This window comes from Nematolebias whitei, chromosome 6 (genome assembly GCF_014905685.2).
Source record: "Nematolebias whitei isolate Nwh7 chromosome 6, NemWhi1, whole genome shotgun sequence".
In the NCBI taxonomy this organism is placed as follows: domain Eukaryota; kingdom Metazoa; phylum Chordata; class Actinopteri; order Cyprinodontiformes; family Rivulidae; genus Nematolebias; species Nematolebias whitei.
In genome coordinates, this window is record NC_056503.1 from 31348676 (window position 1) to 31363333 (window position 14658).

General features: G+C 43.1%; 1 protein-coding gene across 1 annotated transcript; it reads left to right on the forward strand.

Annotated features, from left to right (window-relative positions):
* The first annotated feature begins 2699 nt into the window (after positions 1–2699).
* Positions 2700–14182, forward strand: bmp16 (bone morphogenetic protein 16). The gene is made up of 3 exons (XM_037678186.1): positions 2700–2778; positions 8589–8956; positions 12923–14182. Coding segments are annotated over exons 1-3 (1446 nt in total). The 5' UTR covers positions 2700–2776; the 3' UTR covers positions 13999–14182.
* Positions 14183–14658: the final 476 nt, after the last annotated feature.

Sequence of the window (14658 nt, forward strand, 5' to 3'; positions counted from 1 at the left end):
GCATTTATTAAGTAAAAGTTAGAGTGAGACACACATTTGTTATAAACAAATAATTGTTTTAGGTGGTTATCTTGTTAAATTTCGAAGAAATGCACAGCAAGTCGCCCTCTGCGCGTTCATGTTTCTGCGTATCGGCTTTTGAAATGCAGCTGATCTGACCATCAAAGTGCATTTATTAAGTAAAAGTTAGACTGAGACACACCTTTACTATAATTTTGAGCAAACAAATAATTGTTTTTAAGTGTTAATCTTGTTAAATTCTTGTTAAAGTTCTCTCGTGCATGCCCCGCGGCCGCCATTTGGCAGCCATTCGATATTTGGCACAACACTGGCCCAGATTTCTAGGTTGTCAGCGGTGACACATAATAGATGAGACATATTTATGGATTTTTCCACTTTATTAGACATATTTGGACTGGTGCGATGGGTATGATGGAAAATATGGTATGTTGTTTAATATGGCTGAACATTTCCTCATTAGGTTGCCCTGGGAGGTGTGTCAGTATTTCAGAAAGTGGGTTATGCTGAAACTTTGAGAAAGATAAGCCTGAGCTTAGGGAGAGCTTAGCTCTGTTCTCCATTCTATTAACAGGTGAAAGTCTAAGTTTATCGCCATGGCAACAGACTCTGCGAACTACACCTGGAACGGGAGATGAACTCAGTCTTTCTGGAACAAAAAACACAGTTTCAGAGATTAATTTAGTTTTCAAATAACATTTTCTGGAATAGCCTTCAGATGTTGTCAGTTGTTCTTCCAGCTCCTCACTCACCTGTCTTCACTCTGTAATCAAAGTTCCCACACAGGGGACCCGCTGGTTTTAGTCGGAGCTTCTCTTAATCTTTACGTCTACTGTCTGTTTGTCTGTAATCTCAGTTCTTGTTACACTGCCTCTGGTTTTCTTGGCATTAGGTCAATAAAGGCGTGTGCGCGTGGGTCCTTTTTAACAACGACCCCATGACTCTTGTTGGTTTGTGTTTATTATCCCTGATTGAGACCGTTTTTGTGTGTGTGCACGTGTGTGTATGAGAACAAAGGGATCATATACAACGCTTTTCTTCAATCTCAGCTACTTTTTTGCTTTCTGATCAACTGGAGTCTTAACGGTGCAAACTTTACTGGACAGTGACCCAAACTTCAAACGCATTCCTGCCTTTTAAAAGTGACAAATATCTAAACTTTCACTTGATGTGAAAACTGCAAATCTCTTTTGTTTTCAATTCTAATAATCAACTCATGCTTTATGTTTACAGTTTTGATGACTAATTGACAATATTTGATCGTGCAGTGACAATGTCCCAAGGTCATTTCTTAACGTAGGTGCTCTAACTTCTGCTGCAGACAGCAGGTGGAATGGATCATGGATTGATCAAAGTTCATCATTTGAAAGTTGCTTCAAACATCCTAAGAAGAAGATTGTGTGTGTGTGTGTTGTAAATAAAAATAAAAAGTGTGTGTTTGTGTGTGAAGTTTGTCTGCAGGGGGACAATTACTCAGTCTGGGGATGAATAAGGTCTGCGGTTGAGGTATATGTGTGCATGTGTTTGTTCTCGACTGGAAGAGTGAGTGGAAGGGCAGGGGAGGTGGAGCTGAGGGACGTGGATGAGTGATTCTCCAGATGAGATCTAATATGTGAGACGATGCATCCTAAAGAGACGTTTTCTCATGGGTTTACCTCATGAATACAAATTCAGCCCGGCTGCCCGCCCGCCCGCTCGCTCTGTGCGGGAAGGACGGATGCACCTTGCTTCAACTCATCACGAAGAAGCACAACATTCTTTTTCTTTCTTTCTTTTTTTTTCCACTTTAACATTTACTTCCATCCAATCACAAATCTCATTTTTTGATGACTTCACGGCGGCTCTCATGAGTCATCCATTCATACCTGGATTCTGTGAGTGACTCTCAGAGTATTTATAATGACAGAGGGACTGTCTGCAAGCACGTTGGCTGAAAAGTCAAATGAAACTCAGCAGGTGAGTTTGTTGAAGGAGGAAATCCAGAAAACAATCAAACTGCTTGTGCATGCTGACCTCCAGGGTTATCTTGACCAGATTGTGTGCAGGTTGAAGCTGTGATTAGTTTTGTTGAGAATGTGCAGATTTGAGTTTTTATTAGCCTGCAGAGGGGCCAGTCTTTACGACAGTTTCAGAGAATCTGAGTCTCCAGAAAGTCAATTAGAGCTGAATATAGTTTACCAACTGTGTACGGACTATAAGAGAAAAAATGTATGAGTGTGTGGAGGTGTGTGTGTTCGAGAGGGAGGTAGAAAAAGAGAGAGAGGGAAGGGGGAGGAGATACAAAAGGGAGGAACAGAGTGGAGAGGAAAGGAGAGAGACACAGTGAGGAGGTTTAGGAACAAGAGGGAGTTGTTGCCGGTGATACAGTACAGACACACATGTTTTCTTGTCACAGCTTCTTCCAAACACCCAGAGGTGGAGGTATAGGGGGCTAACAAAAGAGTGGTGCTTACAGACAGAGGTCAGGCAAGCACAGGGGGAAGGCATGATGCTTTTTAGGGTTTTGCTTATCTGACAGTGACAGAAGGTGAGCGAAGGAGCAGAGAGAGGGAAGAGAAACATGGATCAAGCTGCGATGCCTATAGAGACACATGGAAGACATAAGAGAAACATGCTCTGAGGGTAAAACAGAGACAGAAAGGCGTAAATAGTCCACTTTGTCCATTCTGTCCAAAGGAGCAAGAGAACGAGGCAAGGGATCGTAACACTGGAGCTCAAGGATAAATCATGGACTCTGCATACATCCCACAACACCTGGATGTGAGTACAAACTCCTCTCTCTCTCACACACATCTGTCAGGCTGCAGGCCACAGGAACTCTGCTGCTGAAACCATTGGGTCCCCTCTGGGGAAAAACACACACACTCTCATGCACATGCAGACACTGCTTGCAATTTCTTTTTCTTTTTCTTTTTTTTTCCGCTCAGTCCAAATCTAATTTTTTAGGCAAACCGTCTGAGAATAATGTGGCTATTGTGAGTTCAAAGAGCACAGCTTTGCACAGCATTGGCCCTCAGTATTAACACACGAGGTTTAATGTAAAAAGCAGCGGCGTGTTGTAGTTCTGTATTTCACATTGTTCAGAGGCTGAGCGGGAGCAGCCTCTGAGGTTTCAACAGTTGTGGGTTAGACATGTCAGTGTTTCCACTGATGCTGGTGAGGTGTTACGCCTCAGCGGGGGCCTCGTCCTCTAAACCGCAGCGCTTTCGGAGACCTCCGGGCATCCCCGGCTCAAAAGAAAATATTGAAAACCTTTCAGCTCTTGTAATTCCCAGAGAAGACACCAACCATTAAAGCAGTGTGTGGAGGGGAGGGGGGTGTAGAAGTGTTACCTGATCAGTTAGTCAGAGAAGAGATTCTCCAGGTCCGATCAACTCCTGAATATCTGTGCTGACATGTGTCCACTCAGTCAAAATTATACATAATTTAAGATATTTATACTCACTTTTCTGGGCTGTTTGCATAGATTTAATCCATTTCCTACAGTCTATGTGTCTGAATTGCTTCACCAATCAGTTCTGCTGCAACAAATTAAAAATTGTAATTATAAAACACAAGTGAAAAAGTGTGTTTAAATTTTGACCTGTTATGCTAAATGAAATCAAGTATTTACATATTAACCATATATTTTATCCAGAGGCCAAAGTTTTGTGTTAAAACTAGTTACGCCCTCATACATTTCTGGTTATTTTTACCCAATAGCACAGAGGCTAACATACATTTTAAGGTTGCTGTGGAAAAGCAAACAGCGATGACAGCAAACAGTTCTTGACCTCCTCACAGACATGGATTTGTGTCGTGTGTATCACATTTTAACTTGTGACATCACCGAGTGGTTCCTCAGAAAGCATAAATGGACTCCGCGGCATGTTTGGTGCTCATGTCCAGTTCAGAAAGAACAGGATGGCTGCGCTGAGAAACGAGAGCTCTCGAGAAAGAGTGTAGGGGGAGAATGAGGGAGCGTGAAAGAAAGAATTTGGGAAAAGAAACACGGGAAGAACAACAGGAAGGGAAAGTTGAGGGACCGGGCGTAACATGAAGACAGCGGTGGTGGATAAATCAGCTGGCTGCAGTGACATGCTGGCCCCCGCGGCCCGGCAACAGTCTGCCGCACTCTTCCGTAAAAACACCATTCATTTTCAGAATGTGAGACGGGTGGTTCGGGGGCAACATTAATGTGAAAAAAGGAAAAGGAGCAAATGATAGAGTAGTGGAGACGTGATGCTGAAAAGCACAAAAACAACTGACAGACTGGGAGAATAATGAAGAGGAAAAACAACTGAAGTTCACCTAAGCGAAGAGCCAAAGAGTGTGCAGTCAGCTCTATATGACAACACAAAGGATGAATCAACAGGACAAAGTTCAAGGAATGCAAAGAGGAAGGAGGAAGGGGAAAAGTAGCCGGGTTTGAAATAAACAGATAAAAAGCGAGACGGACGTTAGAGGCCAGAGGTTTTAATCAGCTGGTTCAGAAAGACACGGGCCAGGGCCAGCAACAACACTGGTCTGCTGCACGCCAGGGTCACCATGCCGTCTGCTAAGCAGGTCAGGCCTCATCTAACACATCTGAAAGCCTGTGTGTTCATGAGGAAAAGATGCACAAACACAACTGATTAACTGCAAACCTTCATACCTCTGTCTCGTCTTATCTGGCTCTCTTTATTATGGAGATTATCCTCCCAAACATTGCATGGCTCCAAGTTCAGCCCATAATCACGCTGGACAGGAAAGATTTCAAAGTGATATATGACAGTAAGTGAACTTGAGTTAGACTGGATGGCATCCTCACAAAGCTGCTAACTTATAGGTCTGGACCTCTTGGCTCAGTTTAAATCAAATGAAACCCCGTCACAACATGAGGAGAGGAAAAGTGTTCAAACAGCCTCTTCTTTCTTTTCGTGTTTCTCTGCCTCACACAGGCTCTGACCCACCTTCCTGAGTGACAACTTAACCTTTGCACCTCAGAGTCACCTGGGTGGTTCTGCAGGTGAGGAAAGTACAGGAGAGAGGTGGTGTTGTTGTCCTTAATCAGCTTTACGAGCCTCCACGGTATATGGGAGGGGCCGTCCAGCAGCGTCTAATCTGTAATTGTCCTCTGCTGAGCTGCCTCAGGTGAAACAGCCTTGGGTGGAGCTGAGCGAGTTTAATGGATAACCAAAAACAATCCCACGGTTGGAGGTGGCTTATTTTCTCAGCAGGCCTGCCCTTTGAACCGTATGAACATGCATAAAAATATGCACGCCTTCACACCTGTGACCTCCTTTTGGCTCTGTTTCTGACAGTGTGGTGAGATTAGCAGTCATTACAGCGTCATTATACGTTAACTCAGCCATAAACGCTGCTGTTATCATGCTGCGGAGGCCCTAATTGATTCTCTGTCCCTTACAGAGGTGAGATAAAGAGATAGAGGTGAGAAAAAGAGAGATACGTGAACACTCATGAATGGAAAGAGATTATAACGATTATAATGACCCTAACATGCCTAAAAAAAAATCACCTTTAAATCAAAATTAAGGGACAAACTTTGGATACTATAATTGCAATTATCCTCTATTTTGTTCATTTGCATTTTTTTTTGGTCTGGTCACCAAGTTTTAAATGTTTTTGCTGACATTTTAGCACCTCGCCTCGACCTCTGCAGGTCAGGAGAGCCATTAGCAGGCTTGTAATTATCCTCTCAGTTATTAACACAGTCTCTTCAAAGATGCAATGCCAGGTCATGTTGGTAATTGTGTGACCCCGTTGTGGAGTTCCCGCTGTCCAAAATGACACAAAGGTTGACCCCTCGATACGAGTCAGACAAAGGGCCTACATTCTCCCAGAAAAAACAAGTTTGGCTTTAGAGCAATGTAGGGGTGCACCAATAAATCGTCCGGACGATTTATTGGCCCTGATTTCCTTACTTTTGGGAAATCAAAAATCGGCCAATACTTGCATGAGAACCCGATATTACTGATTTTTTGTTTGTTTGTTTTAACAACAATTGTCTGAACTTCTTTTATATTTCAGAGCACTACCTCATGGCCAGTTAAAACAAGTTTGTATTGTTTCTAGGATATTGTTCAAGGGTTGTTGTTTTTTTTTTTCAATAAAATAAGACTAGAAAATTGAAGGTGCATTGTGACCTTAGAACACCTGACAGTGTCGCTTATTAAACAAAATCGGAATCGGCAGGTCAGACTTTTTAGAAATCGGTGATTGGCCAGAAAACTGCAATCGGTGCACCCCTATCAAATAGAAATACAAACAGAAGATATTACACAATGAAATTCAAAAAGTGCAAATTATCTTCGATGTTGAGTGACCCACAGTAGACATTTATTGGCTTGAGAGTGTAAACAATAAAAAAAGTTCAAACATTTGCATTTTTTCTTTTAGAAAATCTAAATTTAAGCAATTAATTTTGAAAACTGCTCTTTTGCATGTAGTGTTTTCCTTTTTTATGATTCTAAAAACAAGACAAAATGCAACCCTTGAAGGAATGCACGTTGATGACCTCTTTGCGTGCCAAAGTTTTAAACAAAGATCTTGTCATGCTTAAAGTTTGTGATGAGGAGGACTCCCATTATGTCCGAACAAAACTTTAACTAAATATCTGTAAAAATATTTAGATTAATTTAAAATGAAATTACTATACTATAGTTAGATTAGTTGTGGCAGCCATCTTGAATTGGGTTTTACGCCTAAAGATAAAGAGTTGTAGGTGTAAATCTAATACTTGCTTTCTGTGAGTTTCATTCCAATCCATCCACTGGTTCATGTAATTCTTTTAAGAATGGCTCTAACATAACTGAAAATTTGATCTTTCGGAGGTCTTTACTTAAACTGCTCAGCTGATTTTCTTTAAAGAAATGACAGATGTGACCTTAACGCACACTAAATTAACCTATAAACACAAAACTAAACTGTAAGTCTAAGTTTGGCTCATTTAGGAGTAAACCCAAAGCACAATCAATCAAACTTAAATGCTGAATTGTGACCATTAATGGCTGAAAAATGTCTTCTTCACTTCTTTGTGCTGTCAAAGTTTTGGAAAGCTTCTGAATGTTTTAATAGCTAAATTCTCTGGAGATTGTAAAAGGAAAAGAGGGGAGGGGAAGGTGGTAATCTGTCATTTTGGCAGGTAGTTACAACTCCATAACACATCACAATAATACAAGCTTGGATATCCAGAACTCCTCGCTCTTTCACACATAAACATGATTAAAGTGCAGATGGAAGCTGCTTAATAACTTCTGCTGAGGTGTCCAGTGAGATATATGGGTCATACGGGTCTGAGCTTCACCATAAATTAACCAAGTAAAAACAAATGTGGCAAGGAGTAACAAGCAAACAACTTTGTGCGGATAAGTCGACAGTAAATTTCTTGAACATATGTCACATGAAGCCTAAGGACTAATGAGAAACTGGTGTGTCCAGGAAGGAAAAGACACCAGCATGATATACAGAGAAGTGAAGCATCTTGTACAAGGTCTATGTTTTCTGCAGATTTCTCAACAAATACTTTATTTTGTGTCGTCATGTCATTTGAATTATTTTTTTCTGTATTTAACATAAACTGTCCAAAAAATATATTGTAAAGGAATAATTCAGATTATTTGAAGAGTGGAGTTCTGTAGAAAGGTTATAAGTAGTTAATGTCTTACCTGTTGTAGATTGCTCTTTGATCATCTTCAGTTTGGAGAAACAATGTTAAATTCTGACAGGATTAACAAGCTAATGGCTAGTACGGAAGTGACCAAGACTGAGGTGGATTTTTGCCTCTTTAGAAGCATTTCACAGTTTTTCTAGCTGCTAATGCAAATGCTATTTTAGAAACATTTGCATAACCAACCATTTTTGTGTGTGCGTGCATGGGTTTGTAAAAGAAAAATCACTGGATGTATGCCTACAACTGATTAACTTTTGTAGTCAGCCTGAAGCAAGATGGCTGTCATAGCTAAGCAATCTAATAAAAACAAAACATGGTTATAACTCAATCAGTTTTCTGACACTGAGCTAAAATTGTATGTGATAGTAGTTGAGAGTCGTCCCCATCTTATACGCCGAGTACAAACCCATCGTGCGAGATCTGTTTAAAACTTTACCATTAACTATCGATGTTAACTCTTGTCCGTTTAGCAAAATACCTTTGGAATCACTGGAAGAGCATGAATGAAACTCTCAGCAAGTTATCAGTGGATGCACAGCTACAACAGAATAACTTTGGAAGTTAACCCAATTCAAACTGATCTTAGAAAAGTAAAAAATGGCTCTGTCTCAGACAATTTTACATTAAGCTAAAATTTGGGGTTGTAACTAAACAGTGTCTTCAACATATACATTAGCTCAACACATTGTGTCATATCTTTGCTTAAAGTCAAGACATTAACTTGTTCTGGTCAAATGTTAATGTAAACACTCAGGATTTAAGTTTTTTTTTAACTGTGCATCTACAGTTGATTAACTTTTAAAATCAAACCAATTCACTACTGTATACAATATTCATTCCTTCAAGGAATTTGAAGTTTGTGTGTAGGTTTCCTCTGTTTTTTTGCTCATTGTCTTTTTTTCTCTCTTCTTCCCTCCAGGTCCACCATGCTCCCTGCTAATCTCCTGCTCCTCATGGTCTTGCTGCTACCTCAAGCCTCATCTGGTCGCCAGGGTGGAGACACCAGTGAGACTACTCATGGCAGGGCGTCTCCTACACCTTCATCCTCGCCCCTCACATCCACACTCCCTGATCCCAGTCTGGCTCAGACCATCCAGAACCTCCTCCTGAGTCGACTGGGCCTGCAGTCCCAGCCTGATCCGCGGCCCGGAGTACCAGTGCCACAGTACCTCCTGGATCTTTACCGTTTTCAACAGCAGCAGTACCATCTGGTGGAAGACCCTTCGTTCAGTTTCCCCAGGAGGCACATCGAGCAGGCCAACACTGTGCGCAGCTTTCACCACAATGGTAAAATATTTACAGATGCTTCAAGTTGCTCCTCACACATTTATATGGAAGGACTCTAGTAACAGATGTTGAGGAGAATTGCTGCAAACTTCTGCTGATGGAGAAGTTGTGTGACAGTAAACATGTGAAAACTGTAACATACATTAATTTAATTTAATTCACATTAGCAGTTCATGTTCTTTGGCAAATCATGTGAATCCATCCATCTATCCATCCATCCATTATCTTCCACTTGTTCCTGAGTTGGGTTGTGGGGGCAGCAGCTTAAGCAAGGAGACCCAGACATCTCTTTTCACAGCCACCTTTTCCAGCATTTCTGAGAAAATTCCTAGGCATTCCCAAGTCAGCCAAGAAACATGACACCAGCATTTCCTGGGTCTTCACTGGGGTCTCCTTCCAGTCAGACATGCCTGGAGCACCTTCCTAGGGAAGCATCCAGGGGGTATCCTTACCACATTCCCAAATCATCTCAACTGGCTCCTCTCGATGAGGAAGAGCAGCATTTCTACTCTGAGTCTCTCCCAGATAACAAAACTTCTTATCCTGTCTTTAAGGGAGAATCCAGCTACGCTGGAAAGGAAACTCATTTTAACTGCCTGTATCCACAATCGTGTTCTTTCAGTCACTAGCTAGAGTTTGTGGCCTTAGGTGAGAGTAGGTACGTAGACCGACTGGTAAACAGAGAGCTTTGTCTCACAGCTCAGTTCCCTCTTCCCCACAACAGACTGGCACAGAGTCCATAATCCTGCAGATGTTGCACCAATCTGTCTGACAATCTTACGCTCCATTCTTCCCTCACTCATAAACAAAACTCCAAGATACTTGAACTCCCATTTGAGGAAGAACCTCACTCTTGACCCAAAGAGAACAATCCACCCTTTTCCAACTGAGGACCATGGCCTCAGATTTGGAGGTGCTGTTTCTCATCCCAGCTGCTTTATAAATCAGCTGTGAACCCCTCCAGTGTGAGCTGAAGATCATGACACAATGAAACTAACAGGACCACATCATCCGCCAATAGCAGAGATGGAATCCTGAGGCCAAATAACTGGACTCCCTTGGGCCCCTGGCTACAACAAAAATTATGTCCATCAAAGTTATGAACAGAATCTGTGACAGTGGGCAGCCTTAGCAGAGTCCAACTCCCACCCTGAAGGGTCTGACTTATTGCCAGCAATGTAAGCTGAACTCTAGTGCCGCTTGCATAGGGACCAAACAGCCCATGGCAACAGGTCCCCAATCCCACACTTGTGGAGCACCCCCCACAGTGTACCTCGTGGAACACAGTCAAACCCCTTCTCCAATTCCACAAAACACATGTAGACTGGATAGGCAAACTCCAATGGCCCTCAAGGACCCTAGTGAGTGTAAAGAGCTGGTCCAGTGTTCCACAGCCAGGATGAAACTCACATTGATCCTTCTAGATCTGAGGTTTGACCAACGATCGAACTTGCTACACCAGTATCCCTTGGTCTTTCCAGGGAGGTTAAGGAGAGTGATGTCCCTAAAATTGTAGCACACCCTCCAGTCCCCTGTTTTTAAGAGGGAAACCACCACCATTGTCTGCCAATCCAGTGGCACCCTTGATGGCCATGCAATGCTGCAGAGGCGTATCAACCAAGACACTTGCACAACATTCAGAGCTTTAAGGGAATTAGGGAGGATCTCATTCATCCCTGGAGCCCTGCCACCATGGAGCTTTTTAACTACCTCAGCAACCTCAGCCACTGTTATGGACAGACCAACCCTGAAGTCCGCTGACTCAGATTCCTCCATGGAAGACATGCCGGTGGGATTGAGAAGATCCGAGAAGTATTCCTTCCACCTACTGACACCATCACTGTTTGAGGTCAACTGCACCCCACCTTCACTGAACACAGTGTTAGTAAAGTACTGCTTTTCCCTCCTCATCTCCTGATGCTTTGCCAGAACCTCCTCATAGCCAATCAAGAATCTCTATCCATGGCCTCACTACACTCCTCCCACAACCAAGCTTTTGTCACAGCAACAGCCAAGGCTGGGACCCGCTTGACACTCTAGTACTCCTCAGCTGCCACTTTCAGCTTGACAGCCTCCCTAACCCAAGTTGTCCGCCACCGAGTTCAAAGATAGCCACCATCGAAAGCACCAACAACCTTGTAGTCACAGTTCAACACAGCCACCTAACAAGCGAGGCATGGAACATGGCCCACTCGGACTCAATGTCCCCCACCTCAACTGGGATGCAGTTAAAATTCTCCCGGAGGTGTAAGTTGAGGATCTTTCTGACAGGTTCTTCTGCTAGACATTCCCAACTTACCCTCACTGCATGTTTGGGTCTACTAGATCTGTCTGGCATCTTCCCCAACCGTGTGATTCAACTCACTACCAGGTGGTGAACAGTTAACAGTTCAGCTCCTCTCGTCACCCTAGTGTCCAAAACAAACGTCCACATATGATTTGACACGACTACAAAGTCAATCATTTATCTACAACTTCAGGTTTCCTGATACCAAGAGCACTTATGGACACTGTTATGTTTCAACATAGTGTTCATGATGGATAAACCATAACTAGCACAGAAGTTCAACAACAAATTATCACTTGAGTTTAGATCAGAGAGGTTGTTCTTCCCAATCATGCCCCTCTAGGTCACACTGTCATTACCAATGTGGGCATTGAAGTCCCCTAGCAGAATAAAGGAGTCCCCAGCTGGAGCAACTTCCAGCACCCCTGATAAGGTTGCCAAGAAGGCTGGATACTCTGCACTGCCATTTGGCACATAGGTGTAAAGAACCATCAGAGCCCATTTCCCCACCCGAAGGCACAGGGAAACTATCCTCTCATCTACCTTGGAAAACTCCAACACACAGGCACCAAGTCAGGGGACAAAGAGTAGATCCACACCAGCTCAGTGCCTGTCACCATGGGTTACTCCAGAGTGGAATAGGGTCCAGCCCCTCTCAAGTAGATTGGTTCCAGAGCCCATCCTGTGCATAGAGGCATGCCCAACTATATCTAGTTGGTACCTCTCAACCTCACACACAAGTTTAGGTTCCTTCCTTGCCAGAGGGGTTTTGTTCCATATCCCAAGACCCAGCTTTGGTAAGACAGGATCAGAGTGCCAAGGCCTCCACCTTTGGCTACTGCCCATGAAGTCATGCACCCAACTCATATGGCCCTTCCTGCAGGGTAGAGATCCATTCACTAGGTGCTCATCAATGAGGCTTTCAGCCAGGCCTGGCTCCAGAGTGGGCCTTGGTAACCCATGTACAAGTAAGGGACATCGAGCTCCTTGATTTTCTTAGTCCCTACAAGTGTTTTGAATCACTCTTTGTCTGGCCTGTCACCTAGAACCAATCTGCCTTAGGAGACACTACCTAGAGCAATCACAATTGCCCTAGACATCATAGCTCCTAGGATCATTCAGGTGCACAAATTCCTCCACCATGATAATGTGGTGATTCAAGGAAGAGATTAATATTAATAATATATTCCTTTATTTCCTTCCCCATCGACTAAACCTCTTAAACATTTGGGAGCCTCGGGAAGTCTGCCTCACACTTTTAAAATATTTTTTTAGCTAAGAAAATACAGGCATAGTGGGAAAAAATTGTTTTATTTGAGGTTGAGTTTAAATGGCCTTATTCAATCTCTGTTATTGTGAACTTTTTGTGGGATTGATTCATATTTTAAAGATCCTCTGATACTACATTTTCTGCTTGCAAAAGTTGTTAACAATTTGATGGTGATAACTGTTACCTTATCTTCTTTATAGTGAAAGTGAAACATCCAAACTAGAAAAATTGTATGTCAACATTTTTTTAAGTAGTGTTTTAATTTTATGAAACTGTTTTTTTATAATCTGTGTTTCACTGACGTCATTCAATTTTTTTTAACCACTGAACAATAACTGTAGTAGAATAAAATTTAACCTCATTAATATTCTGTCTTTTTTTTTTTTCTTCTTCTTCTTCTTCTTTTTAGAGCCTCTTGGAGACAGTAGCAAAGCAAACGATCGTACGAGAGTGCACATTTCTTTCAATATCTCCTCCATACCTCAGGATGAGACGGTCCTCTCTGCTGAGCTTCGGCTCCTCCGCAGTGACAGAGCTTCCCTGGGCCCAGGGCCCCACAGATTAAACCTATACCTCTCTAAGCATCATGAAGATCCTGAGCCCACTCTGCTAGAGACTAGATTACTTGCCAGTGGCCTCCACAGTCATAAACCTAATGGTTTTTGGGAGGCATTTAGTATAAATGCAGAACTCCTCCACAGGACCCTTACTGGGACTGGCAGCTTGGGCTTCATCCTGGATGTCAGACCTGAAAACAGCACCACTTCACTTCCTGACCAGAGTTTCTCCTCTGCTGCTGGTGAGGAGGAAGCAGAGAAACACAACAAGGGACATCTGAGGGTATGCAGGTCTGTGGAGCAGAACGATCACAGCTGGGCCCAGGAGAGACCCCTCTTAGTGACTTACAGTCACGATGGTCGTGGAGAGCCTTTAGTCAAACACAGCAGAAGAACATCTGATAATGACCGTCGGATGAGGGGAAGAAAAGGGTCCAATGCAAGGGCCAAGAACAGCAGTAAGGGCCAAAAAATAGACCCAGGCTGGGGGAAGGCCAAAAAGGTGGGGTATTTTATGCAGGGCTGGGGGAGTGACAAAAGGAGGATAAGCTGGAGTGACCGTGGAAGGGTGAAAAGAAATGGTGGCAACTCAGCAAAACTGAAGCGTCTTTCTCGTGGCAGGTGCCGCCGTCATCCCTTATATGTTGATTTCAATGATGTGGGCTGGCACAAGTGGATCATCGCACCTAGCGGCTATGATGCTTTCTTCTGCCTGGGGGAGTGCCGCTATCCTTTGGCTGACCACATGAACGCCTCCAGCCATGCCGTGGTTCAAACAATGGTGAACTCTGTGAATGGAGCGGTGCCTCGGGCCTGCTGCGTCCCCACCTCCCTCAGCCCCATTGCCCTGCTCTACCTAGACCATCTGGACCGAGTCGTACTAAAGAATTATCAGGACATGGTGGTGGAGAGCTGTGGCTGCTGGTAGAGGATTGTAAATCTCTAACAGAAGGGGCACTCCATTGTTGATAAAGGAAAAAAAGGGTAAAGAAGAAACTGTAGAAACCAAACAAAAAAAATAAAGCGCAGAGCCTGAAACAGAAGCAACATCAGAAAGTTGAGTGTAGAGAATAAAGCAGCTAATGTATCAATAACAGGAGCAAGAGGTCAAACAAGAAAAGAAAACTGTTAATTGAAGGAATTGACCATAGAACAGAACAGAAGACGACAGACAGGAGGATGCAGGCATGCCTTTCAGAAGCAAACTGCCAGGATTTTTGCTCCACATTTGGCAACACTGCAGCTATTTATATAACTGACTGACAGCCTGTTAGCTTTCACATTAAAAACCGATACTTTAAAGAGGTAGCTTAGATCTGATGAATAAGGTTTTGTGGAAAAGTGAACAATCAATATGTTGTCTACCTGTTGTAGATAACATTTGAAGCAACCTCAGTTTGAAGAATCCAAGTTTAATTCTGACCTAAATGACAAGCTTACAGCTCACATCGTACTGAAGCAGCTGTGGCTGAGTGCTTAAAACCGTTGTTTTTCGATGAGAGAGTTGGGGGTTTGATTCCACCAATATGAAGTCACGTGTCAAAGTGTCCCAAGACACAACTACCATGTCCTATCTGTGTATGGATGT